Source organism: Dicentrarchus labrax, unplaced genomic scaffold (genome assembly GCF_905237075.1).
Source record: "Dicentrarchus labrax unplaced genomic scaffold, dlabrax2021, whole genome shotgun sequence".
Classification (NCBI taxonomy): Eukaryota; Metazoa; Chordata; class Actinopteri; family Moronidae; genus Dicentrarchus; species Dicentrarchus labrax.
The window spans coordinates 9,765,848-9,791,520 of record NW_026136721.1 but is presented as its reverse complement, the minus strand read 5'-3'; the positions used below and the strand labels follow the sequence as shown (position 1 = coordinate 9,791,520).

The following is a 25,673-nucleotide window of genomic DNA, read 5'->3' as shown; positions in this document are numbered from 1 at the left end:
TAAAGGGGGGTCTTTCAACACTCACTACAATCTTTATTATACAGCCTCCTTTTTCCTCCATGAAAATGTAAAAAAAAGAAAAATAAGTATAAAATGAAGGGTTTCGGAATTACCAAAGAAAAGGGGAAGCATGTGGGAAAAGAGACATTTGCTGAGAGCATTGCTGTGAGAGCAGAAGTGTCACAACCACCTGCTACGGAAACGCCTTCATTTAAAAAGCACACAGGAAGTATTGCAGACACTTCTCAAAAAACACCACCAGCACTGTTATCTGAAAGAAGATTGATGTGAAGATGCATGGGCAGAGTCACATCTTCCTGCTCACCTACATGGTGGCTTTTGGTAAGATCTAAAATTTTGCTACATGTTGAGTAATTAATGAGACAATCTTTAGGCTTGATGCTTTATGTGAGGGGGGAAATAAATGAAGGCTGAAACCCTTAAGAGATGTAAAATGAGAAAGCAGTAGCATTTCTGAAGCTGTGAAAACATCATTTTCTACTGTTGTATTGTTAGTATTATAATAGTATTATTGTCTATAATATATGTTTTAAGTTCCAAACCTCAATTTAAATGTACAGAAACTGTGTCAATGCAGAGTGCAAAAACTCTATCATGGTGTTCACATAAACTACTTTTACAGAGGAAATGATGCATATAGAAAACTGAATTATCCAGAGTAACCCGGAATTTATTTTTAAAAGAAACAAATTGCCTTTGAGGTATTTTTGTTTTTTAGGCAAAACATACGTTGGCCTCAGTTGAAGTAGGGTGGTGGAGAAGAGGTGGACATTAGTCAGCGGTGGAGGAAGATTCAGATCCCTTACTTAAGTAGAAGTACCAATACCACACTGTAAAAATACTCCATTGTAAAAGAGAAGAGGAAAAATTACCTCTGTAATTCTGTTATAGGTTATATTATATCATTAGATTATTAGAACTCAAGCATTAATGTTAACACAGGATTTTACTGTTGTAGCTGGTTGAGGTGGAGCTCATTTTGAACTATTTTGTATAGGTCTGCAAGTAATGAATGTTTTAATTATGTATTAATCTGCTGATTATTTTTTCTTAATTTATTCAAAATAAATTAAAATATTGTAAATATAAAGATAAATAAAACAACAAATTCTAGCATTTGAAGCCAGAACCATGTTTTTGCAATATGTAACTAAAGCTGTCAAATAATTTAAATAAAAAGTACAATATTTCTCCCTGAAACATAGAGCAGCAGAAGTGTAAAGTGGCAGGAAAGGAAAATACAAAGTACCTCAAATTTGGATTTCAGTACAGTATTTAAGTATATGTGCTTAGTTACATTCCACCACTTCAACCTAAGGTTGTTTTTTGTGATTGAACTGTCTGAATATGTTCTCTAAACTATAGACTGTGACTGAGAGAGCTGAACACACTTTTTTCTGTATTAGCTGATTGGTTTGGGCCCAAGGGGGCAGCACAACAGGCCGTAAACACAAACTGATTATCTGGGTTTTAGGTCTGGTTTGGTCTCCACCAACTCCTGTGGAAAATTGCTGTCTGTTTAGCCTCTAAATGTTCCACTATGTTCACCAGCTAGTTGCTAACGTTGTCTGTCATTTGGTGCTGGGAAGTTACAGTCATTGAGACTCACTGTGGGTTTTCACAGCTTCACAGCTGCCTGCTATGGCTGGAAACAATAGTGAGAAAGAACATTTGCAGGTTGCTAGGAGCTGACAGATACTAAAATGCTCCACAGAGCTAATGATTATGACCTACTCCTTTCACGTTACACAAAGACATCTGATAAAAAATATAAGCACAGCTTTAAACAAAAACATGTCAACTTCTTCATGCATCAGCCACAAAAACAACAATACATTAATCACAGAATCACTGCAGGTCATCGGGGGATGATCAGGGGACTGTTTATAGGTGTTGGGGAGTAGGCTACTACTGAGTGTATAAAAAAATGTTTTCTGTTTTTTATATATTCCAAGCCATAATGACAAAAGTTTGGGGCTGTGCAGCAAAAGTGTCAGACCTCTGTAGCCCACTCCTCATCTCTGCTTGAGATAGTGGCTCCAGGCTACATTAGCTGTTAAAAGCATAACACACCTGGATCTCTGACTGTCGGCTATCAAGTTGCATTGTGGGTAACGTAAGCACCAAGTTTCGTGTGTTAAGCTCTTGAAAAAGTCAGTCCTGGTCCAGTATGCAACTTATACAGTGTGATGTACGAACTTAAAGCCACAAGTGCACATCCACTGAGAATGGACTTTACAGTGAAGGAGGAGACATCTTGTGTCCAGCTGAAAATCTTTAGAAATGAACAAATTCATTATTTATTTTTTATTTTTTTACAGAAAAAACACATTAGACACACAATATTGTTCCTAGCAGATTATTTGTATAATGTTGCAATACATGTCTGGAGGGGATCTTTAAATAATCTAAATCTTTAAATATGTGGTGTTTTCTCAAAAATTGCAGCAGTCCCTGTCTCTCTGGCTTTCAACATTGATATGACAAATCCTGTTGTCTATGCTGGTGAACAAAAAGATTTCTTTGGTTACAAAGTGCTTCAATTTGTGTCTGGCAAAAGCAAAGGGTAAGTTTGCATCCACTTGATGGTTCTGTTGATATTTAGCATTGCTGTCAAAATCTGTATTACATATTTCCTTTTGCATGTAACTTTATTGCTGATAAAAGAGTTTTCTTTAATCACCAGAAGCGCTTCGGAGAAGTAACACTTTGTGGTTTATCACTTTTTATGATCTGACATCCTGTTGAATGTAATTCTGTGGCATCACAAAAAGGTTACTCTGAGAACCTGCTTGTTGTCAGCAGCAAAATAGGTTTAGTCTTCTGCTTTTGTCAGGCTGGCCACCGAATTGGCTAAGTTGACCATGGTTGTGACCTCATTCACAGGATAATTGTTACTGCACCTCTGCGCTTTAATGGATCTGGGGGAATATGCAAACCTGACCAAGACCAAACCCACAAGTGGTTCGAACCTGGAGGTAATCTTATCTTATATAAATGCGTTAACTCAAGTCAATATTATAAAATGAATCCCACTATTTATAACAGGGAAAGTACAGTTTCCAACAATGTAGCAATACATCTTTACTAGTCCATGTGGCGGGGGTGTGTGATGTAGGAGGTGACACTGACAAAAGTTTCAGACTCACCACCACTCATAGCACCAGGAATACCCTAGTCATAGCTAACCGAGCCATGAGCAGCTGGTGTCAGACTGTCTGTGTCTGCGCTGGAAACACAAAGAGTTCAATGTAGCTCTGACAGTCACTAGAAGCATATTCACAGCCACTGTAAACGTTTCTGCATGGTACCTGTGTTGTAACATTAGCTAAGCTAGCGGGTCAGAGAGGCTATCTCTTAACTTTCAACCAGTAGAGGGAGGTTACTGTGCAAATTTATATCACAATATGTCAAATTCCTGAATACCCATAGGTTTTCAGCAGAAAAAAAGAGGTTTGGGTGTTTAGTTACTCTTTAAAGTACTAATCAAATTCCACTTTGCAGAAAGTCCTCTCACAAATTCAACAATACAAGTCAAGCACCTTGGCCTGTCGATCGCTGAAGACCCCAAAAGCTCCCAGTTCACTGTAAGAAAATCACTAAGCTAATTACACATTCTCTGTGATATTTCTTCAATTTTTGAGCAAAATAATTTAATATTATTAATCAAATTTCTTTCACCTCTTTTGTTTGGATCTAGGTTTGCAGTCCAAGTGTAGCTCATGAATGCAATGAGAACTCCTATCTGAACAGTGTGTGTTACAAGATGACAGATGACCTTAAGCAGATCTCCTCTTTCACACCTAATTTTCAAGGTAAAATACATTAGTATGATTTTCTCCATTTCTGTGGTCATAACATATTGTTCGTCTTTCAATAAAGCATGTCTTTGTTCTGACTAAATATTCTTTACAAACTTTCACTTTGTATGTTTTTTCAGAATGCATACAAAAGACAGTGGACCTTGTCTTTCTATTTGATGGATCAGCGAGTATGACTGAATCAGAGTTCAACAAAAATAAAGATTTCATAGTGGATATAATGAAAAGCCTTCTGAACACATCAATCAAGGTCACTGCACTACTGCAACATATAAACATTGATTTATTTGTTGTATTATATTTACATAATATCATATGAATACTGTGTTATGTTGTCTGCTTTTTTCAGTTTGCAGCAGTTCAGTTTTCCTCAGATTACAGGAAAGTGTTTGACTTCAATGACTATCAAGCTGGTAGTGCTCTCGATAAACTAATGGGAGAAGGACATCTGAGGAGTCTTACTAACACACACAGAGCACTCACATTTGTGTTGTAAGTTCACTCACATTAAACAAACAGTTCTCAAATTCTTGAACAACTGAATAACATTTAAAATAACTGAACAACTGCCAAAGTATAACTGTAAGATTTAGAGAGTGTCTTATTTTTTGAAGTAATGTTAATTTATTCATAAATTATCTTTTGTATATTCTGAACATCACAAGTACTGTTACATTTCTTTCAGGGAAGGAATCTTAGAAAACCCAGATTCAGGCGCCTCTCCTGATGCAACTAAAGTTGTGGTACTAATCACAGATGGAGATCCCAGTGATAGTGACAAATATGGAATTATTAAAAGATATGATGATAAAAACATAATTCGTTTTGTCATTGGGGTAAGCTATGATGTGTTATAATGTGTCTCATTATTCTGCCTGATTTGTCCAATAGACAATTATCTGTTGATCAATTCATTTATTCTAAAATAATCACATGTGGTATACCTCAGAGATCAACTCTTGGAATTATTATGTTCACTGATACGCAGATGATACACAGTCATACTTATCAGACAAAAACAAAAGTTCAGACATGTTTTTTTTTCTACCTGCACCTTATTTTCAGGTTTTTTGTGTTTTGATTGGTTTTGGTGTTTCTGTGGGTGCTGTGACCCCTTAAATGGTGAAACTGTATAAACTGTTTACACTTTAGACTTTGAGGTACTTCATAATGCTTATTGCAGCATTCTGGTTTCAGGTCAAAGCTGCTAATCTGGCTAAATTTAAGGCCATTGCTTCAGAACCAAAAGACAAAAATGCCTTCAAAATTCAGAACTATGACGGACTCACAGGAGTACTGGAAAACTTTCAAAAAAAGATCTTTCAAATGGAAGGTAATCTTTTATTATTATTTTATATCTCTTGTGAAATAATGTAGTCATGAAAAGCATGCTTATCTTCCTGGTGTGCCCCTGCAACAGTCAGTTAAATGTTACTATGCCTTTATATTTAGGCTCCGAAGTGGCTCGGGCAGAAGACCTTCGTAATGAAATGTCTCAGACTGGATTCAGTGGTGCCTTCTACAACGTGAGTAAAGTTGAAAAAAAAAAATCTTGACAAATTAAAAATTTTACAGATTTGAAATTTGGACCTTTAATTTTAGCACCAACATTTGACCTGTCAGTATGGTATCAATAATGTATAGATAATAATACAGGTCCCAGATAGGGTTTCCTGGCACGTGGCTGTTTGATGCTCAGAACCTGTCCCAACTGAGAATATTGCAAATCACAAGCTGTGCAGATTTAGGCAATGATGGAAACTACCACAAAGAAAGGGAAATGCTGCTGCAACAAAGACTAGGAAACTACTTAGAGCTGGGTGAACCTGGTGGCATAAGACCATAAGAAGAAACTTCCTTTTAATGCCTACTGCATTTACTTAGCATGGGAGTTAGGGAAGTTTATTCAAATAAAATATGTTTGTTAATTCCCTCACATACTAAAAGATTCAACCACAGGGCAGCAAAGCTTGCTGTAGATACTGTATGCACTGAAGGGCAGAATAGAAATCTTTATTCTTCAAGTTTGTTAGATTTTGTATCAGATATTCCAGATGTTTCACATTATAACACACAAATCTGGTTTGTTGTGATCTGGTTACCCTAGTCCCAGACTTCTATTTGAAATTACAATTACAAATATGCCTTGAGCAGCTACTCTGTAAGAAGTGTAACGGAAGTATGGCATCTTATATGTTTACAGCAGTGTATAAACTACCAACAATTCAACAATCAGTACATTTATTGGCTTTAGAACAATAAAAAGCTGTTTCCTAACAGACCAACATTAAACCTGTAAAACTGCAAACAGGGTAAACAAAGTCTTTAAAATTGAATTAAATCCTTTATAAAGTATGTGTGTGACATCATCTTCATAGGGATCCATACCCCCCATGCCTAAGGGAAAACAAAGTCTGATGACTGTGAACATGACTCTTTGATATCTGTAAAGCAGTTGATCTGTCACCTGACCTGCACTTTTCTGTCAACAGGATACCTTGATTCTGGGTTCAGTAGGATCAAACATTTGGCGTGGTTCTCTCCAAGCGATTCAAGGAAAAATCCAAACACAAATTGAAGATCCACAGATGCACAATGACTCTTATATGGGTATTGTACATAAAGTTATTTATTTATTTTCAGATTATGTGCTTCTTTATAGACCGTGCGAAAGAGTCATTAGCGGTCAATTCTGTTGAACTATGTTGCCTATGGCGTGGCGTCGAATTTCAACGACTCGCCATAAACAGGAAGTTGTCATAACTTCAGTGTACATGGTCCAATCTCAACGAAACTTTTCATGTTTGATAAGAGTCTCGCCCTGAACACGTCTACATGACAATATTCAGGGGGGCTAAACATGTAGGAAAACAAAGGGCACTTCCTTAAGAATCAACATAATTTTAGAATCTGAACACTTCCTTTACTGCATTATAACCTCTTAACCTGATTTATAACCTGATGTGAGTGAACATTTAGCAGATTATATCATATGTGACTGACACTGTTGCAGGATACTCCATTTCTGTTGGAGAGAAGAATAAGGCTCCACTATATTTTGCGGGTGCACCAAGATTTGAGCACAAGGGACAGGTCGTACTTTTCAGACTTGATGGCAAGAACTGGATCACAGAGCAAAGAATAAAGGGGGACCAGGTTGGTAACTGTCTTGGGAAAGTTTTTTCAAATTTGGTTTATCATACATATTCTGAATGGAAATAATTCATTAAAGATCATCTCTGGACATGTGTTGAAAGATATAGTTTGCTTGGAACAATAATGTATGTCTGATGTGTTTTTCTACAAAATAGTATAATTTCCACATTAAAATATATATACAGTATATATGTGTTAATTTAGTTTCCCTGCTGGACACAAAATGTCTCCTACTACACTGTAAAGTCCATTCTCAGTGGATGTGCACTGGTGGCTTCAAGTTTCTACATTACACTGTAGAAGTTGCATACTGGACCTGATATGCTTAGCATGTTTGAACCTCAATCTTCCATTGCATGTTTAAAAAGCATTTTAGTTATGCCACCATTCTGTATAATTTTTAGGACATTTCTCCTGAAGCTAGTTTTCTACTTGAATAACAGGAGACTGTCCAAGAGGCAGGTTTACTTTCACCTCTGAGATAACTTTGCTCAGAAAAACCTAGAATTTCATTTTAGTCTTACTCATATAAACTCAGTTAACTGACTTCTTTGACAAGCTGCTGGACCCTGAATACATTGAAGAAATCAAGCCGATTTCTTTGAACAATTCTACTGCATGACTTTATTTTTCCCTTCTTTCTTTTATGTATTTAGAGATGTTGTATGTTGCACCTTTATGGAAATGTGCAAAGGCTCATTAGTTCAGTGGTTTCAGAGAGGAAACCAGAGAACTTCCTTGCACTGGCAGCATTTTTTAACTTGGATGACATGAAAATCACTTTTACACTATACACTTTAGTGTATCTTTTTTTTAACTTAAATGATAAAAATCCTCATTTATATCCCACACATTTTTCAGATTGGTTCCTACTTTGGTGCAGAACTGTGCTCAGTAGACATCAACTCAGACGGTAACACCGACTTCCTGCTGGTGGGAGCTCCACTGTTTTACCAGCCTCAGGAGAAGAGAGAGGGCCAGATATACGTCTACACACTGACTGATGAGGTGGGCTGTGACTGTGTTTGAGCTTAAATGAGGTTACAGGGAGAAACTTAATGTATGTGTTGTCTTAATCAATAAACTTATATTCTTATTTCCTATAGATACAACTGAAAAGGGAACTGAATGTGACGGCACCATCCATGGGCAGATTTGGCACCACCATATCCAGTCTTGCAGACCTAAATGGAGATGGACTTAGAGATGTTGCTGTTGGAGCCCCTCTTGCGGATGATAATGGGGGGGCTGTGTACATCTACCTTGGTGACAGACAGAGAGGGATACGCAGCACTTTCAGCCAGGTGAGACAGAGAAAACCTGACACAGTTTGTTTTGTTTTTGTTTTGAAAAAGTTATTTAGCTCCCTAGATGAAGGAAACAGCAACTGATTGGGTGAGTGATGACTATGCTGGGATTAGATGGAAAAATACATTTCCATATCAATCAGTAGTGCATCAAGTCATCCTGTCTTCACGGCCATGAATCTGGTCAGTCTAAGACTGACCTTTGAATAAGACTACAAAGTCAGCCTCAGAATGAACTGAATTAATAGATGATATGACTATCATCTGATATTTGTCAATAATTTTGGTAACTACCTTCTAAAACCTTTTTCTGTCTCACCCTGAGAAATGATACACTGCTTCAGTTGTTACTTGTTATTCCAGAGAATCCTGGGACAGAAGATAAAGCCTGGGCTGAGATTCTTTGGACAGGCCATTGATGGGGACATCGACCTTGGGGAGGACGGACTTCCAGATATTGTGATCGGATCACAGGGCACAGCTGTTGTCTTAAGGTACAGATGCCGTATACATTAAGTATTATTAACCCCTAGTCACGGAAAGGCTGCATACATTCTAGTGCGGAGATTTCCAACAAAAGAGTGAAACACATTGCCTGAGAATCTACAAGATTCTAATTAACTCATCAAAATTGTATAATTAACAAAGGCATAACACTAATTTCTATAGTTTGAGAAAAAATCACCAGTGACAAAGTGGAAGAAGGAGGAAGCGAAATTGTGGACTGGTGTCTGCACTTTGGGCTGCATGTTTGTATGAAAGGCACTTTATAAATATAGATGAGTTGAGTAAACCCATATTACATGCATTAGTATCGTCGTCCTACAGAAAAGATCATGTGCAAGTAATAATCCATTTTTAATCATATTGATTAATCATTCTTTCAGGTCCAGACCTGTTGTTAATGTCATGGCTCATCTTTCTTTTCAACCTGAGGAGATAAGCACTGACAAAATTGACTGTCTGGGCAACACAGTTGAAATTCTACCAATGGTTACCTTAACAGCATGTTTTGAAATGGCAGAAACAACAAAGAGCAATGCAGGTAGGGACCTGATCCTATAATGTGATTCAATAACAGCTACTGATACTGCACACCCTATCAATGCATTATTTGAATCCTGCTGTGTGCCTTTGCAGGGGCAATGAGCTCCGGACTAAACATCTCATATGTGATTGACGTGGATCCGATGAGGCAAACATATCGAGGTTTCTTCAGTCAAACCGACAAGAAAGCTAGGAATCTTACTTCTACCTACACGCTAAGAGAAAAAGAAACCTGCTTCAACTACTCCATCTACATGCCAGTATGGAGATCAATTAAAAAACATTCACCATGTTCACATTCACGGTCACATTCACATACTTATATACTTATACTATCTGTATATTAGTTTCTTTGCTATCACCAATTGTAAATCTAGAAATATCATCCATATATCTATATCTCAGCTATTTAATTCATAGATTTTTCCATTAACCTACACAACAGACTTTAAATCCAACAGAGTTTTATAAAGCATGCGGAGTATATTGATTAACAGTTGTAGGTTATAGCCCAAAATGTGGCTTTGGACATGCGACTTGAAGTCCACATGAAACAGAAAGCAGAGTGCCATTTGCTTCTGCATTTTGTGTGTTCTCTGTAAAAATAGACAGATAGGGAGTGACTAGCCAGTACTGCGGAATGTGTATTATGTCCCACCGTCCCATTGGGAGCTCCCAGTGAACAGCATGGCCAGACCGGGACCAAATACAGCATCCGATACCAACAGAGGCCAGTTTGATGACAGGGAATACACTACCAGTGTTTTTTTTTTTTTTGCTGGGTTTGGGTTTTGCTGGAAAATCAGAACATATTTTCATAGTGAGGCCTGGCCCTGAGGAACACTCGAGCAGAAAGCCATGCTGCTGCTAGTTACCTAATAATGAATATTTGCTCTGTATCACAAAAAGTTGAAGATTGATTAGTGGGTGGATGTCATGATATTATTGGTTGAAATTGGTCGGTTATTCCTTATGAAAGCACACAACAAAATGATTGGATTTTGCTATAACAATTCAGAGAAACAGAAGAAGTGTTTGGCATACATTGTTAAACAGGTGTACAATATGACCAGGGGTGTCATCTTAAAGGGTTAAAAAGGCATTTTTCATTTAATCTGGACTTTAAGGGCTCTTTATGCAACATAAATTGTGTTCAACTGTGTCCAACTATATTTAAGAAATTAAAAAGTGTTGATAACTTCCATTAAAAGTTGTTATATAGAAGTATGGACATCTACTGTACTTTTTACTGCAGCTGATGTATACTTTTTTGGTCTTTTATAAAGCTCAAATTATCATCAACCCACATGCCCATGTAGCAACACCATCATAAACTTAACTCATAAAAACTATAATCCGGACTAAAAAGCAGTAATACTAATCATAGTCTAATAATAGACTTATTTAGTATTCAGTTCTTTAGCTTGATGTTGAGACTAAACTTTCAACAGATACGCAAATGACTGTTCTTTTTTTTCTTGCAGAAATGTGTGAAAGACACATTGTCACCCATCAGACTCAAATTAAATTTTTCCCAAGTTGACAGCGAGAATGCAAGCACCGTCCTGAATGTGGACAGCAAAAAGCAGGCTGTTGTTGAGGTATGTACAGCAGAAGGCTGGAGGCAGTCACATGGATTTGCATCCTTACTGATTTTTTTTGTATATGTGCCCATCTTAAGACATTTGTGTTTAGATAAAGACATTATCAAAGTTCTGCACATTACTATTTATTTTGTTTTAAGCGTGTGATGATGACTTTTGTTAATTTATCTTTTTTAACACTTACTCTTTCCAAGTGGGGATTTACCTTTGACACAAATAACAAAGACTGCCTTTAAGACACATTTGTTACTAAAGATTTTACCAGGACGGCCAAAAACTTAAAACCTAATGATCCAGTGTGTAACATTTAGGAGGATCTATTGGCAGAAATGGAATATGATATTCATAAGTCTGTTTTCATTAGTGTATAATCACCTAAAAATTGTGTTTTTGTTACCTTAGAATTAGCTGTTTTTATCTACAGTGGGAGTGGGTCATTTTTCTCAAAATAATTTCTCCAATAGGGGATTAATAAAGTAAATCTTAAATCTTTGGATGGCTGATAACTGTCAGGTTAAGTTTGGTGGTAGATGGACAGTGCAGAGCAGCTTGTCAGGTCATTTCTGTTGCGTGTCAGTCACATTATCATCATCATCAGCTGGGAACCATTGATTACAAGCACTGTTCAGTGTATTTGAAGTTGTCTAAGCACAAAACCTATGTTGTTCGTCTATTGTGTTGCAAAGGAATCCTTTTAACCCTCTGGCTTTCTCTGTATTTTCAAGCATGACATGTCAAAAAATATCTTTTTACAGATTCCCTTTGAAAAGCAATGCAGAAAAAATGACACCTGTATTGCTGAACTTGAGGTGGATTTCAACTTCATGTACGTATATCTGGTAAATACAGCACAGCAACTGTAATATTCACATCATATGACCAAATGTAAGAAGTACTCTCTTTCTCTTAGGACCCAGAAATTATTGGTGGCAGAAGATAACTACTTCAACATGTCTATAAAACTGTCCAATCATGGTGATGACTCGTACAACACCAGCCTTTCAATGCACTATCCTCCAGGACTCTCCTTCTCTAGGATGACTGTTACAGAGGTGACAAAATATTCTATTCTAAAACTTCTATGTCACGTCCCCCCTTAGTGGGCATTATACTCACATTTTCACACATCAAAGTCTGTTTGCAGATCTTGGGGAGTACCACTGCATATGTGAAAAAAGTTAGATAAGTTCTTATGTGCATAGCTTCAGAGGGAACTGCACAAAGTCTGATAAATTACCTCAAGTGATGTCACTTGAGTCAGCGTTGGCTGGGGTTGTGGAGTTGAATAGAAGACAGTCTGACTCAAGGGAAGTAGGCTGTTTGTTGTTGGCACTCTCTTCCCATTACTCTATTCCTAAAACCCCCTGTCAAGTCTCTGCCCTTTTATTTAAACTGCATGTAAACGGATGAGATTATTAATATATAATGCACTTTTTGGTAAATTTATTAAAATTATGTTACGTGTAAAATCTGTCAGAAAAACACTGACATTTATTAAATTAACCTCCGCTTATGTCAATTGCACAACTACTGCAAAGCTTTCTTTCACACATTTTCGCTAAAATCTCTGTGCCTCTAAACACGCAGAGGAAATGGAACAGAAAATCTTTGGAGGATTTGAAACTCATGCAGGATGTGGGTTTTTAGGAGTGTTTTTAATCACAATATGAATCAATAATCAAACCCTAAGACTAATACTGTTGGAAATCTCTCTCTTTAAACTTAGTTTTAAACATACCTACAGTGTATCAAACTACAGTCATGTTCACACAAACACCATAGCATTGAATTCAAACTAAATGGTTTTATTACCTGAGGGTCTTAATTTACACGTTTCTTTCTTAAAACAGGCGACAAGATCAACACCCCACAGCTGCAATGGTCGAGAAGGAGTTCTTGATGAAACTATATGTGGTATCAGCCTTCCTGTGTATCGCAGCAGATCAGTTGTGAGTCATACTGCCACTAGACACCTTCATAGCTGGCAGAAGTAAAGTTGCATAAATCAAGAGCTGTGACCTAAGCTTTGAAACGTCTCTAATTTAGTAATTTTCTCATTGAATATAATCTAACATTATAGTCTTTTTTTCTGTGAAGGCAACATTTAAAACTTCTTTCCACATCATGACTGAGAGTGAGTGGAATGACACTGTTTTGATGACCATTACTGGAAAAAGGTACAGGCCTTCTTATATTTACTTACATTTACTCTGTATGATTAAATATTATTTACTATCACAATTACATATTTCATGTTTAATATTCACAAGAATTTCTTTTTACATCCTCAGTGATAATGCAAACTCCACCAGGACCAATTCCCTGACCAAAAGCATCCCAGTACAATTTGAAATTAAAATGGTAGTAACAGTGTAAGTGGCAATACTCGCATAAATAGTATTTTGTAACTGTAGTTCTTATATGTGACTAGTAATTAATAATCATCCCACGGATGCCTGCATATTGTGATCATCCTGTATTCTTTTCAGGAAAGAAGACACCACCACCTATCTGAACTTCACAACAGAGGATACTGCACCTAAGAAACTGGTTGCTATATATGAGGTGAGGCCGTAAATTACAACAACAAGCAACATTCCACTCCAATAGCAAACTTGAACTGATCATTAAGTACTAATTAAGCTGCAATTTTGGAATTTTTTGGCTGCTTGGGGGCAGCTGAACAAGCAGCACACACACACAACACTGACAGTTTATGTCCTGATAAAGACGTTATAAAGACGAACTTCTTAGCAAACAGTTGCCTGTTTTTACATCAAGCAGAGAAAGGGCAACATTAGCATTCATTTGGAGTGATGTTTCTGGTCACCTGACACATTTTTATCACTATTTTTCTCTGGTTTGGTCTTTGATAAATCTAAGGTGAATTGTCTGGCTCTTCAGTTGCTAAAGGCTTCCTTGTGTTCACTAGCTAGTCACAAACTTTGGCTGTCTGCTTTGTCATGCCCCTTGATGTCTCATACAGAAGTGCAATGTACCCTTCCTTGTCTTTATGAGACAGAAAGACAAGAAAAGAAAGAACATGTCTTTGGTAAAATTGATTTAAAAAATGGCAAAAGAATTAGGGTTATGTTGTGTTTAGGGTTGGACTGAATTAAGGTACTGGCACCTTTTTTGGTCCAATTGAGGCACTGCAAAATGTCGATCTGTTCTTTTAAAATTGACCAACTGTCTCTCACTATTGGCAGATATCTAATCCTGGTTGGAAGTCTTTTCCTGTGAATGTGTCCATAATCTTCCCAACTAAACTGGAACATAACTTTGAAATGGAGAACCCTCAAGTCTTTGTCAAGACGGTAACTTGGTGACTGCCAGAACTACTTTTTATGTTGCTGCTGCTGTGAATAGAATTATAAATCCTTAATGCCTACCAATTACTTTTCTTTTTTAAGAACAAAACTCAATGCACAGACATTATTGACACGAAGTCTGAAGTAAGTCAAACATATTTAGTATCAAAATATTGTAACTGTTCATGTCTTGAAATTACAAACCCCTTTAATAAAATGAACTGTCGCTGTGTTACAGCACTGCTCACCAGAAACACACTGCAAAAGAATAGTTTGTAACAGTTTCATCCTGGACAAAGAATCAGCCACTGAGTTTCAATTGTCAGGAGATGTACAATTTAAGGATCTCAAACATCAGGCAGAGGTATGTACACATAAACAGGATACACACCACATATAAAGGAGGCCTACCATTGAATGTTGTGAATATATTATTAATCGACATGCTCTTGCTTTGCAGAATATTGATTTTCTTAAACGATATACTGGAGACAGTGCAGATATTAAATTTAAAAGCTTTATGCAAGTTAGGTATGACAATCATCGATACATGCTGGATTCTCATAAACATGAGGTATGTTGAAGTTTGACCACAGTAATGCCATTTCAAAGATTTTGAATGCTTTTCGGTGATTTATCATATTAATTAACCACAGAATAAAAATGGTTTTAAACAGGAGAAACCTGCTGCCACGAGGAAAGACGATCCAGTAATGAAATCGGTACACTCTCTCAGTCTGGCAGCCAAAACACTTTTATCTACAAGACATTTTAGATCATCATTCAAATAAGCTAAGGTTCCATAAAACTTTTATTTCCTCTGCCAACAGGTAGAAGTTCGGGTTGAGTTTGTTATACCCCCAAATAATCTGGTGATCATTGTAACTGGTGTTGTATTGGGACTGCTGCTTCTGATCATAATCACAATCATCATGTTTAAGGTGAGAGTCAGTTTTCAAATCCAAACCACTATCCCACCCCATGAAATACAATACAGACGTCTATCTTCATAACTGAATTAAAACATAGAAATAAGGCTTTTCAGCAGTAAAATTGGTGTCAGTGGGGTGGTGATCTAATGATTTTTCTTGTCTGTCTCAAGTTGGGTTGCTTTAAGAGGAAAATGTATTCTCAAGAACTGGAGGAGGAAGCTGTCATTCAGGCTGGCACCCCTACTGGGATAACCCCTGCCCCCACCAACGGGACAGTCAACCAGTCAGAGGCTGCCAGCAAACCTGCAGAGGAGCAACATCTTCTTGGGAAGGGTGAGGAAAACGCCCCAACCCAGTCGGCTGTAGAGTAAAGTACGAACCTTCCATTATCAGCGTGGGCGGACGTATCATGCTCCGGTTATAATGCGTGCAAAACACACAGGAAGTCATCATCAATGAGTGACATTGTTGAAGGAATAGTTCGACATATTCACTTCCTTGCTAATAGTTACATGACAATATTTATATTATGGCTGTTAAATATTAACCCAGAGCCAGGCGATGATTAGCTTAGCATAAAGACTGGAAACAATGCCTGCTAGCCTGGCTCTCTCTCCAAAGCTAATAAAATCCACCTGCCAGCAGCTCTACTGCTCACTCTATATTACACGTTTGTTTTGTGTGTTTAATGCAAGGATGTGTCCCAATTTACCTTTGTTTTGCCACCTCCTACCAATCCTAAACCACTGTGTTTAATTTTCCAAATCACAATTGCTGTATGCGAGCTTGGAAAACATGCTAGCTTCAGTGCGGCATGAGCCTGGTAGCACCGCGAGAAAAGAGAAGATTACGACCTTTAAGTTGTCTTATTCTGCCACGTCAGTGACCCTAACGTTTATTCCCGCTCCTTTTCCTCTGATACATATTGTTAATGAATTATTTGTTTATTAACTGGCTCCTGGCCTCCTGTCACCTTTCAAAAGTGGGCCCCAGGTAAAGCAAGTTGAGTTAAACAAAAATCAAAACCCAAAAAGCAAAGTGTAAATGTTTTTGTTTTGAATGTCTATTTTCAGCAGATTTTAAAGACAGGCTAGCCATTTCCCTTCTTTATGCTAAGCTAAGCTAATTGTCCCCTAGCTCCAGATTCATATCAACTGGTCATTGACCAGAAGACAGTTGAAAACTAGCAAAAGATGCCATTCAAATCAGACGGCAGAGACTCAACAGGGACCGGGTTTAAAGTCTCCCCTTCGTATACGACAATCTGTTAACAGTTAACAAGTCTTTTTTTCAGAGCCTTGTTGTTGTTATTATTGTTTGGTACCCCTGCTAGTGAAACATTTAAGATGAGATGTGTGACTGATCAGGCTGCAGTGCTAACTAAACCTAAATGTGGGCATTTGACAAATCGTTAATATAGATAAAGAAGAGTAATGGCCCATGGGTGTGTATATTGTAATATAGGCTACTGTACATTACTGTTTGATAGTCTTTAGATATTTCTGATTCTCTTCTGCACAGCATTTGTTCAGCAAGAAGTTCACATTGCTCTTATATTATAGCTGACTGTTTGTTAACTGTTTTTTTTATTATCATTTGAACAAATGCAGTGGCACATTTGATGCATTGTTTATTCATCTTGCAAAATAGTGTCTTTGTAAGCAGCAGTCAGTGGTGAACCGTACAATATAGAAGCACAGAACTGTGAGTAATGACGAAGGAATGAATGGATGTTAAAAATCACTGAGTTTGTCCTGAAGAGAATCAGCTCTAGAAGCTTTTCGTTTCTCTTAATTGCAAGAGTGCAAGAGTTTACAAAAAATTCAATGTTGTTTGTTATCCACATATTTAATCCATTTATGCCACAGTATTAAACATTCCTGTTCATGATGTATTGTATAAATCCTTCTTTCCTTTTTTTAAAAATGTTGTTATGTTGTTTAAACGTTTGACTTTGAGTTGTTAAATGAAGGTGGTTGATGAAGTTGATGAAAATGAAGTCCCTGGTTATCGGTTTCATAACCGCAATCCTAAGTATCCTGTATAAGTTCTCCCATTTTTGAGTTCACATGCTGGTATGTCTTAAATAATACATTACGGTTCAAATATGTGTTTAATTTGGAACATTTACATAATAGAGGTTATAATTACTTGCAAGACCATTTCTAATAATAGGCAGAAAAATAATATATGTGAGTATTCATTTTGATGAATTAAATGGATATTGTAAATGTTGTTTGTATTGTTGGCTTGATGAAGAATCTTATGTATTTTTTCCATGAATACTCCTCTAATACCTATATAATACTATAATATAGAATTTGTTTTATGTATGACTTGTATGTGTTTTTCCAGTCTTCCTCTTTTAACTGTCCACCTAGTTCTAAGTTCCACTTTGACCTAATTACATCAGGTATCTCAATATTATCTTCTAGTTTTTTTATATACATTTGTACACTTGTTGTCCATATTGTAATTTTTTAAATAATACATTTTGTTAAGGGTTGCTGCTCTCGGTTTCCTTCTCAAATTGTTGATATAGTTTCTGGCACAGTTTACATTTAACTGTGTGTTTGTCCACCTCTGACACAAAATAACACAGCACAAGTTTTTATTTCAGTCCTCCTCAGTTCCATTCTGCCTTTAATTTAATTTAAAAATGCGTCAACATTATTTTTGTCAGTGTTACTATGGCAATGATGGATTACGACATTGATGTACTTTTAACAAGGGTGGATTACTAAATGAATTACTAAATTACATTTTACATTTCAGGCCAGAGGGAAAAAAAATAAGTACACTTTTTGGTAAACAAGTCATACAGGTGCAGCAGAGATCTTATTTAAATCATTTAAAATAAGATCAGATTAAATCAAACTTGAAGCCTATGGACATATATAAAGTAATGGATATAACAGTTTGGCATTATGGGCGTCACCATATTGGTTTATGGGAACCAGAAAGAACCATATTTGGACAAGAGGGTGGAACTGCCATAGATACACATTGCTAGGCCTCTATCCTGATTAAGGTTGCCGTGGCAGCAACTTGTCAATCACATGATAGCCAGACCCTAAAGCATACTCTTGTTTATCGTCTATTTTACTAAAATGGGATCATCATTTACAAAAGAACATCATGATTGAAACTAACAACTGGGGCCGTGAACTAATTTTATGTGAAATCATACAAAATAATGTGCATTATATCTACAATGGCCTGCAGCTACACAAAATACATCAATTTCACAATACAGAAAACAGAACCAAATATAAAAACATGCTGCAAAAATATGTCAGTTGCTGTCTGCGCTACTTGCAGCATTTCTGTATTTCTTTGTCCCTTTATGTTTTGTAACTTTACAGCATTTGTCTAAATGCTGCACATGTGTTCTTCAATCTTTGAGGGTGTTTTCATAATTAGTTTTGGTTTTGTCTGTTGCATGTGTGTAGGATTAGTGACATCTAGTGGTGAAGTTGCAGATTACAACCATTACATGTAGGATAAAACAGGGTGGCTGCCAAACTACTGAAAAACACAGAAAGTCTATCTGGAGCCAGTGTTCAATTTGTCCATTTTAGGTTACTGTAGAAACATGGCGGACTCCACGGAAGAGAACCTGCTCCCTCTGTGGAAAGAAACAGCTTATTCTATGCTAATGAAAACCCAACAATTCCTATTTTCAGGTGATTATAAACTAATGAAAACATACCTGTGAATATCATATTCCCTCTCTGCCAATAGATCCTCTAGAATGTTATACACTAGACCTTTAAGTCGCAGTGTGCTGAGCTTTCAGGGCTACCTTTAGTGTCAGGTGGGGTAACCTTACAGTGTGTTAGCAAAGCATCAGTGCCATTGCACAGTGGCATTAGTGAGCACTGCAGGAACATCAGAACTGGTGAAGCCCCATAGCAGCTCATTTCAAACATGCTGGCCATGTCATTAGTTGCCTGAGATACACTGGCATTGAACAGGTTCAGACATGCACCACTGTGCCTAGATATACCCTTAAATAGTGTGGCTGCGTACTCCTAACATAAATTTAATTTTATTTTATTCTTTTTACTTTTTAAATGCATTAACTACAGTATTAAATAGGCTATACAATCATTACAAAGTCCTAATGATAACATATCAATGTATAATATCATCCAGTAATACACTGACAATTTCCTTTTTAATTATTCAGGTTTTTGGCAACAGAGAGGAAGACATGACACACATAGGTTGAATGTGTCCAGATACAAAGAAATCCAACAGGGTGAGGCACGTAGGCAGGTCAAAGTCAAAAATGGTTATAGACACAGACACTTTTTAGTCATTTTTATCAGGATCGGGATCTGGAAGCAATGGCAACTTTGAGGGTTTCGTGGAAGAAAGAGGGAAAGTGGAAACTTATAAATAGGTTGAGGAAGATGAAGAACAAGAAATGGATGGACATTTAGATACTGGACATTAACCAAATAATTCAATATTCTGGAGTTACACCAGCCATCACTGAGACACAGAGTAAAAAGTATATTTTTGTTTGTGTAAGAGTGACCAGAACAAACACAGTCTTTTAGTGTGGTGTATTTGTGGCTCTCTCTCTCTTTCATTCTGTCTAATCGTAGCTCCAAGGCTGAGGACAATATTGCTGATCCTGTTTTTGTTGCTGACTTACACTTGGCTCAATTCAGTCAATACATTTATGTTGGTACTAAAGTGAAGGAATCAGGGATATAAATACAGAAAAAAAAGTACTCCCCCAAATAAGTCAGTAAACAAAATTACAATGCCCTCCCCCTTTTCTGACCAGTCCTTCCCCTTTAAGCACTTTCATTTAGTCCCTTAGTCCGGAGAAGACTAATGAAAAAGATGCATCACATAGTGTGGCTCCACTGCATAATGGCTGTTGGTAAGATCTAAAACAATATCTACAAAAGCAAATCTAAAGGGATGCTTTATGTGTCAGGGAAGGAGTTGAGGGTGGTAACCTGTGTCTGTCAGAAACATTGAATTTGTTGCTTTGTTGGGGATCTACGGGCTAAAATCAAGACAGGATTTAAGAAGTCCTCCTGAGCAGAGTATTTTTAATTCAACATGCTTTTTTCATATAAAATGTGTCTTGACCTCTAGTCTGTAATAATTGAAAACTAACTATTGATGAGTAATATATGTGTTAGATCTTTGTGTTTATTTTTCTTCCAAATTCTCCTCTGTTGTATTTTTTTTTTCAGTCTATCATTATTAACCTTTCGTTTTACACTCATCACGAACCAATTGTCGTGTAATCATCTGTCAAAATGGGGGTTGCTAAACCTAAATAAAAAACACAAGTTCAAGGTCCAAGGTTTGATGAGCCTGCAGTTTAATGAGAGCTCTGAAGTCTGGTGGTTTTGTCCCAATGGCCTTGAGTCTTATCTCTTCCTGGCACTACTCACGGTATTTGCTTCCAGTCACATACACACAGGAACATTAAAACCTCCACAGCACATTATCTAGCATAACAATTTGTAACTACAGGCAACAATACACACTTGAATGAGGGTGAATTGTTGAGCAGCTTGCGCTGAGAACAACACCATAGGCAGTACTCACTGTATTGGGGGGGATCCATCTATTAAATTGTTTTTGTTTTTTCTAAATCATGTCCCCAGGCCAACCCACATCATGGGTTAACACTCTGGACTCCATCACTAACTAATTCTACCCAAAAAAAAGGGTACCGAATCCGACCTGTGGCCCTTTGCTGTGTGTCATCACCCCTCTCTCTCCCCGCTTCCCTGTCACTATCAATTAAAGGCAATCAATTTTAAATGAATCTTTTTTTTTACTGAAACAAAATTAAAATAAAAACGACAATCAGGATGTCTAAAAAACCCAAATCCCAACCCACAGAACATGGAGGTCATCGCGAAATCCATCTCGATTCATAACAAAATGACTACAAGAGAAGTGACGAAAACAACACCCATGGCTTGTTATTGAACAATATGACTGCCAGGAATTACTGATATCAGCACTCCCTTTTTTTTACACAGTTAATTAAAGAAAGAGTATTGCTTTAAAAACCTTTTATAGCTGCCACTGACAGCTTATTTTACCACCAAAGTGTCCCAGTAGTTGTATTTTTAGTTAGCATTAGCAGGGTTCTGAAATGATGACAATTTATTAACAAAATCTTTACATTAGATTAAATTTTGCTAACATGCTGGATGTGGTCATTTATTTTCACAATTTGCAGCCATTTCTGTATCTTTGGCTTTCAACATTGATACAACAACCCCCCACGTCTATACAACAGATCAAAAAGATTTCTTCAGAAACAAAGTGCTTCAAATCATCTCTGGTAGGAACGAAGGGTAAGTGCTGTGTTTCAGTGGGGGCTTGCTGGTAATTACAAAACCCCGCTATTATTACTCACATCAACTCTTGATGTTCATTATTTTTGTAGTACAGAAAAAATTCCATTCAACAATATGGCATACATTTCAACACATGGTTCCTATTAGTTTGTACTCGACGTGCTTCGGTTTACAATAAGATCAGATGTCATAAATTATATATCAATCCATAGAGTTGGGTCATATTCTCAGGGGCAAGTGGCAGGGGAGCTGAATCACCGGGGTTACAGTGGACCTCAGGCGGATGGCCAGGAGGTAGGGCAGAAGTGGCTCTGAAGATCTCAGGCGAAATGCATGAAGATCAAATGAAGGTGAGGGCAGAACTCCCCAGGAGGCAGTAGCAAGGCAAAAAAACTGGGCAGCTGAGTCTCTGTGGTGCTGAGTAGCTGAGTCTCTGTGGTACTGAGTAGCTGAGTCTCTGTGGTACTGAGTAGCTGAGTCTCTGGGGTACTGAGTAGCTGAGTCTCTGTGGTACTGAGTAGCTGAGTCTCTGTGGTACTGAGTAGCTGAGTCTCTGTGGTACTGAGTAGCTGAGTCTCTGTGGTACTGAGTAGCTGAGTCTCTGTGGTACTGAGTAGCTGAGTTTCTGGGGTGCTGGGCAGCTGAGTTTCGGGGGTGCTGGGCAGCTGAGTCATGACGACCCTGTCTCCTTCTGTGGCCTCCATGTGACCACATGAAAATGGCCAGGCATCTGGACGTCATTGCCCACCTGACATAATGCCTGTACCATTAATCCATTACATGTACCTGTAAATCATCATCTTAAAATAGACTTTACAAAGTGCTTCACTTGAGGATAAATTGAACAGATCATTAACTGCAACATATCATCACATAACATATGTGGTTTTTGTGCATATACATTGTTCAGGCCCTGGTGTACATGGAGTCCATTACTATTACCATGTTTGTTGAACTCATCCACAGAATACTCACTGGACCCCAGCAGCTACAGGGATCCGAAGAAACATGCAAATCTGATACAAACCAAACCCACCAGTGCCTCATTATTCCAGGTACATAAATATGTTTTGTAACATTAATATTACACAATTAAAACATAAAAAGCTACAGTTTCCAACAATGTTGAAATACAGATGGATGACAAACTGTATGTGCAGGAAAGTCACGTTTCCAAATGATGGTATTTGTATTATGAATAGTACTAATCAGATGCTATTGTCACAGACATTTCTCTCACAGATACAACAATACCCATCAACCACTTTGGCCTGTCTATAGCTGAAGACTCCAGACGCTCCCAATTCACTGTAAGAAAATCACAAAGCTCAATAAGTGAGATCAAATCAAAACTATGGTTTGTCTGTGGAATTTAAGTTCAATGAGATGAATCAAATTTCTTTCATCATTTATGATCTGATCTAGGTTTGCAGTCCAAGTGTCATCCATGACTGTTATGAGAACTCAAGCCAGAGTAAAGTATGTTACAATATGCCAGATAATCTTCAGCAGATCTCCTCTTTCACACCTGATTTCCAAGGTAAAACACATTTAGAGAGTGTAAACAAACTCTGGTTGGAGGACATGTTGTCCTTGTCCTTGTCTTGGAATACAATAATGTTTAAAATATTATTACCATTATTTATTGATTTATTTTTTTATTAGTTTGTCCTCACTATATATGATGACAAAAGCATAATTCGCTTTGTCATTGCGGTAAGCTGTGATATGATACGTGTGTGTTTGTTTGTGTGTGAGTGAGAGAGAGAGAGAGAGAGAGAGAGAGAGAGAGAGAGAGAGAGAGAGAGAGAGAGAGAGAGGAGAGAGACTCACTGGTTTAGGTCAGTAATACATTGATATATCCCTACTGGCACAATGTTATTCCATTTATGCTTTTATTGTATAATTTAGCTGTACTGTTCTTAAAAGCTTCCCCAAATGACCCTCTACCCAACTTTTTCCCCACCCTTTCCACCATGAAAAGCAACCTAACCACATCTCATTCTGAACAAGAAATAAATCAGGTCTCGATCCAGCTGACAGAAACATTCAGTGTTTAGGAAAATTAGATATTGCTTCTGGAAAATAGATCCATTGGCCCCATTAGATTTGGAGGTACTTCATAATTTCCCGCAGCATTTTGGTTTCAGGTCAAAGATGCTAATCTGGGTAAATTCAGGGCCTTTGCTTCAGAACCAAAAGACAAAAATGCTTTCAAAATTAAGAACTATGACGGACTCACAGGAATACTAGAAAACCTTCAAAAAAAGATCTGTAAAATGGAAGGTGATGTTCAAGTCTTTTTTTCTAACATGTTATCTTACCATGTGTGCCCCTCTAATTTAACATGAACTACTTCTGTCTCATGTTTAGGCCCTGAAGTGGCTCAGGCAGGAGACATTGGATCCAGTGTCCTCTACAAGGTGAGTAAAGTCATTGTTATCAACTCATGACATTCTAAACACAATCAAAGTTGACATGTTTTACCCTTAACAACACAGTATAGTCAGTCATTACCCTGTCCAAGCAGAAGCTTAATTTCCCCTCCCACAATTTAATGTTACCGGCACCAGACCTAGGGGAAATCTGGACCAGCAGCAAGGATTACACAGGCTAGGGAGCACTGTGTAGCCAATATAAACTGTGGATTGACAGAGAGATGACCAAAGTGAGCGTCTTGCTCATGCCAGAGCTTGTTTATTTCTGACACATTCACAAACAATTACCAGTCACATTTCTAACTTTCTGATTTAAGTGCATGTCAAAATCATACCAAAATATTCCACAAACTAAACAACAAATGATGTAACTACAATAAATAATATAAAACCTTTTGTCTAAATTAAAACAAGTTTAAATTAATTCAAAATAAGGGTAACACGTTACAAATAACAAAATTGGCTTAACTTAAAATACTAATATGTATCAAAATACTAACTTAAAAGACACAATTATTCTATAACCTTCATTCACTCATTAATTAACATATACAATCCTGCTAACAAGCATTTAGCACTAACGTAACATACACAAAGCCTTTCCCAACATTCTTATACTCTTTTTCCCGCGCTTGCACACAAAGTGAAACTAACTTTAACATGAAATCTTTCTCATCACAGTTTACACACTGCGGCTGACTAATACTCTAAACACCATTTAAAACATCTTTCCTCTTGTTACAGTATGCTAATGTCAGTAAATTTGCACTTAGAAAACTACTGTGTAAAAAAGTTCATAACCAAACTACAAAGCATGACAACACTCGTCTGAACAATCATCTACAAAACCAAACTAATTACACTCAACCCACTTCTCAAATCATGTTACACATTACAAAACAATTTATGATGCGTTCACATATTATACCGATTCAAGCTTAAGATAGAAAAAATATTTTTCAGTACCTGTGGATTGTCAGAGAGATGATGACAGTTAGCGTCTTGCTCATGCCAGAGCTTGTTTATTTCCGAGCTGCGCATGTGCAGAGCTTGTAGCAACAGTCTCCTTATGGATCAACAGCAGCACTAGAGCACCACCTGCTGCCCTTCACGGTTCACGTCACAGGAAAATTCAGGGTTCGCACCTGTCGGGGTCAGAAAGGTCATTCTATCCCGTTGAATTGTGTGTTGTCCCATTGAAACCAGAGAGTTTATCACCAAGAATGCCTACTTGTTGGGTCGTGGGCTGTTCTAACCGTGTGTTATGTGTCTTAATGACATGTCAGAGTATTTATTTATTTTTTCCTTTGACCTCATCACGCACTGACACGATTTCCACGCATCTCCACAAGAACTGGTAAAATGACAGACACAAGTTTAGTTTAGCAGTAAGTTAGCTACCCTGGAGGAAAGGTGATGGATGCAGGGTACAAGTGATTAGTAGTTGTGACAGCGCAAGGACACCTTTCTCACACGAAAGAATGATGGATTAACGAGGAAAACTAACGAATGATGGATTAACTGGCTCTGTCTGAAATGAAAAGCAGACTGGTATTGTGTGGAGGCTACACTTGTTATTGACGCAGAGCAGAGAAGAGGGAAGCTAGCAGCGACTGGGCTAGATTATGCTATGTTATGTTGAACTGAGAGCAAGTGCAATGAAGTTTAATAGTAGGTGTATATGGA

General features: G+C 37.4%; 2 protein-coding genes across 11 annotated transcripts in view; both read left to right on the top strand.

The window, feature by feature from the left end:
* The first annotated feature begins 205 nt into the window (after positions 1–205).
* On the top strand, positions 206–17,532 carry zmp:0000001082 (integrin alpha-D). 2 transcript variants are annotated; one of them, XM_051385567.1, is made up of 31 exons: positions 206–342; positions 2,470–2,587; positions 2,908–2,999; positions 3,526–3,608; positions 3,722–3,836; positions 3,962–4,092; positions 4,192–4,334; positions 4,528–4,678; positions 5,040–5,175; positions 5,295–5,368; positions 6,335–6,452; positions 6,856–6,998; positions 7,860–8,006; positions 8,105–8,302; positions 8,669–8,799; positions 9,193–9,350; positions 9,446–9,612; positions 10,837–10,953; positions 11,712–11,782; positions 11,867–12,008; positions 12,807–12,905; positions 13,054–13,133; positions 13,248–13,328; positions 13,446–13,521; positions 14,166–14,273; positions 14,370–14,411; positions 14,506–14,631; positions 14,728–14,841; positions 14,945–14,989; positions 15,098–15,208; positions 15,370–17,532. In XM_051385567.1, exons 1-31 carry the CDS (start codon positions 294–296, stop codon positions 15,568–15,570), a joined length of 3,567 nt encoding a protein of 1,188 aa, XP_051241527.1. In that variant the 5' UTR covers positions 206–293; the 3' UTR covers positions 15,571–17,532. The 2 variants fall into 2 exon arrangements, with proteins under 2 accessions (XP_051241527.1, XP_051241526.1); XM_051385566.1 differs by having other exon boundaries at positions 14,924–14,989.
* A 1,544-nt stretch (positions 17,533–19,076) lies between these two features.
* LOC127355089 (integrin alpha-L-like) overlaps positions 19,077–25,673 on the top strand; it is a 31,303-nt gene continuing 24,706 nt past the window's right edge. The window contains exons 1-6 of one of the 9 annotated variants that reach the window (XM_051385568.1): positions 19,280–20,099; positions 21,429–21,546; positions 22,516–22,604; positions 22,777–22,859; positions 22,975–23,089; positions 23,923–23,972. In XM_051385568.1, coding sequence (XP_051241528.1) covers positions 20,051–20,099; positions 21,429–21,546; positions 22,516–22,604; positions 22,777–22,859; positions 22,975–23,089; positions 23,923–23,972 — 504 coding nt within the window. In that variant the 5' untranslated portion in view covers positions 19,280–20,050. Of the gene's footprint in view, positions 20,100–21,428; positions 21,547–22,515; positions 22,605–22,776; positions 22,860–22,974; positions 23,090–23,922; positions 23,973–25,673 lie in introns of all 9 variants that reach the window. The other 8 variants (XM_051385575.1, XM_051385569.1, XM_051385576.1 and 5 more) reach the window with 8 other exon arrangements.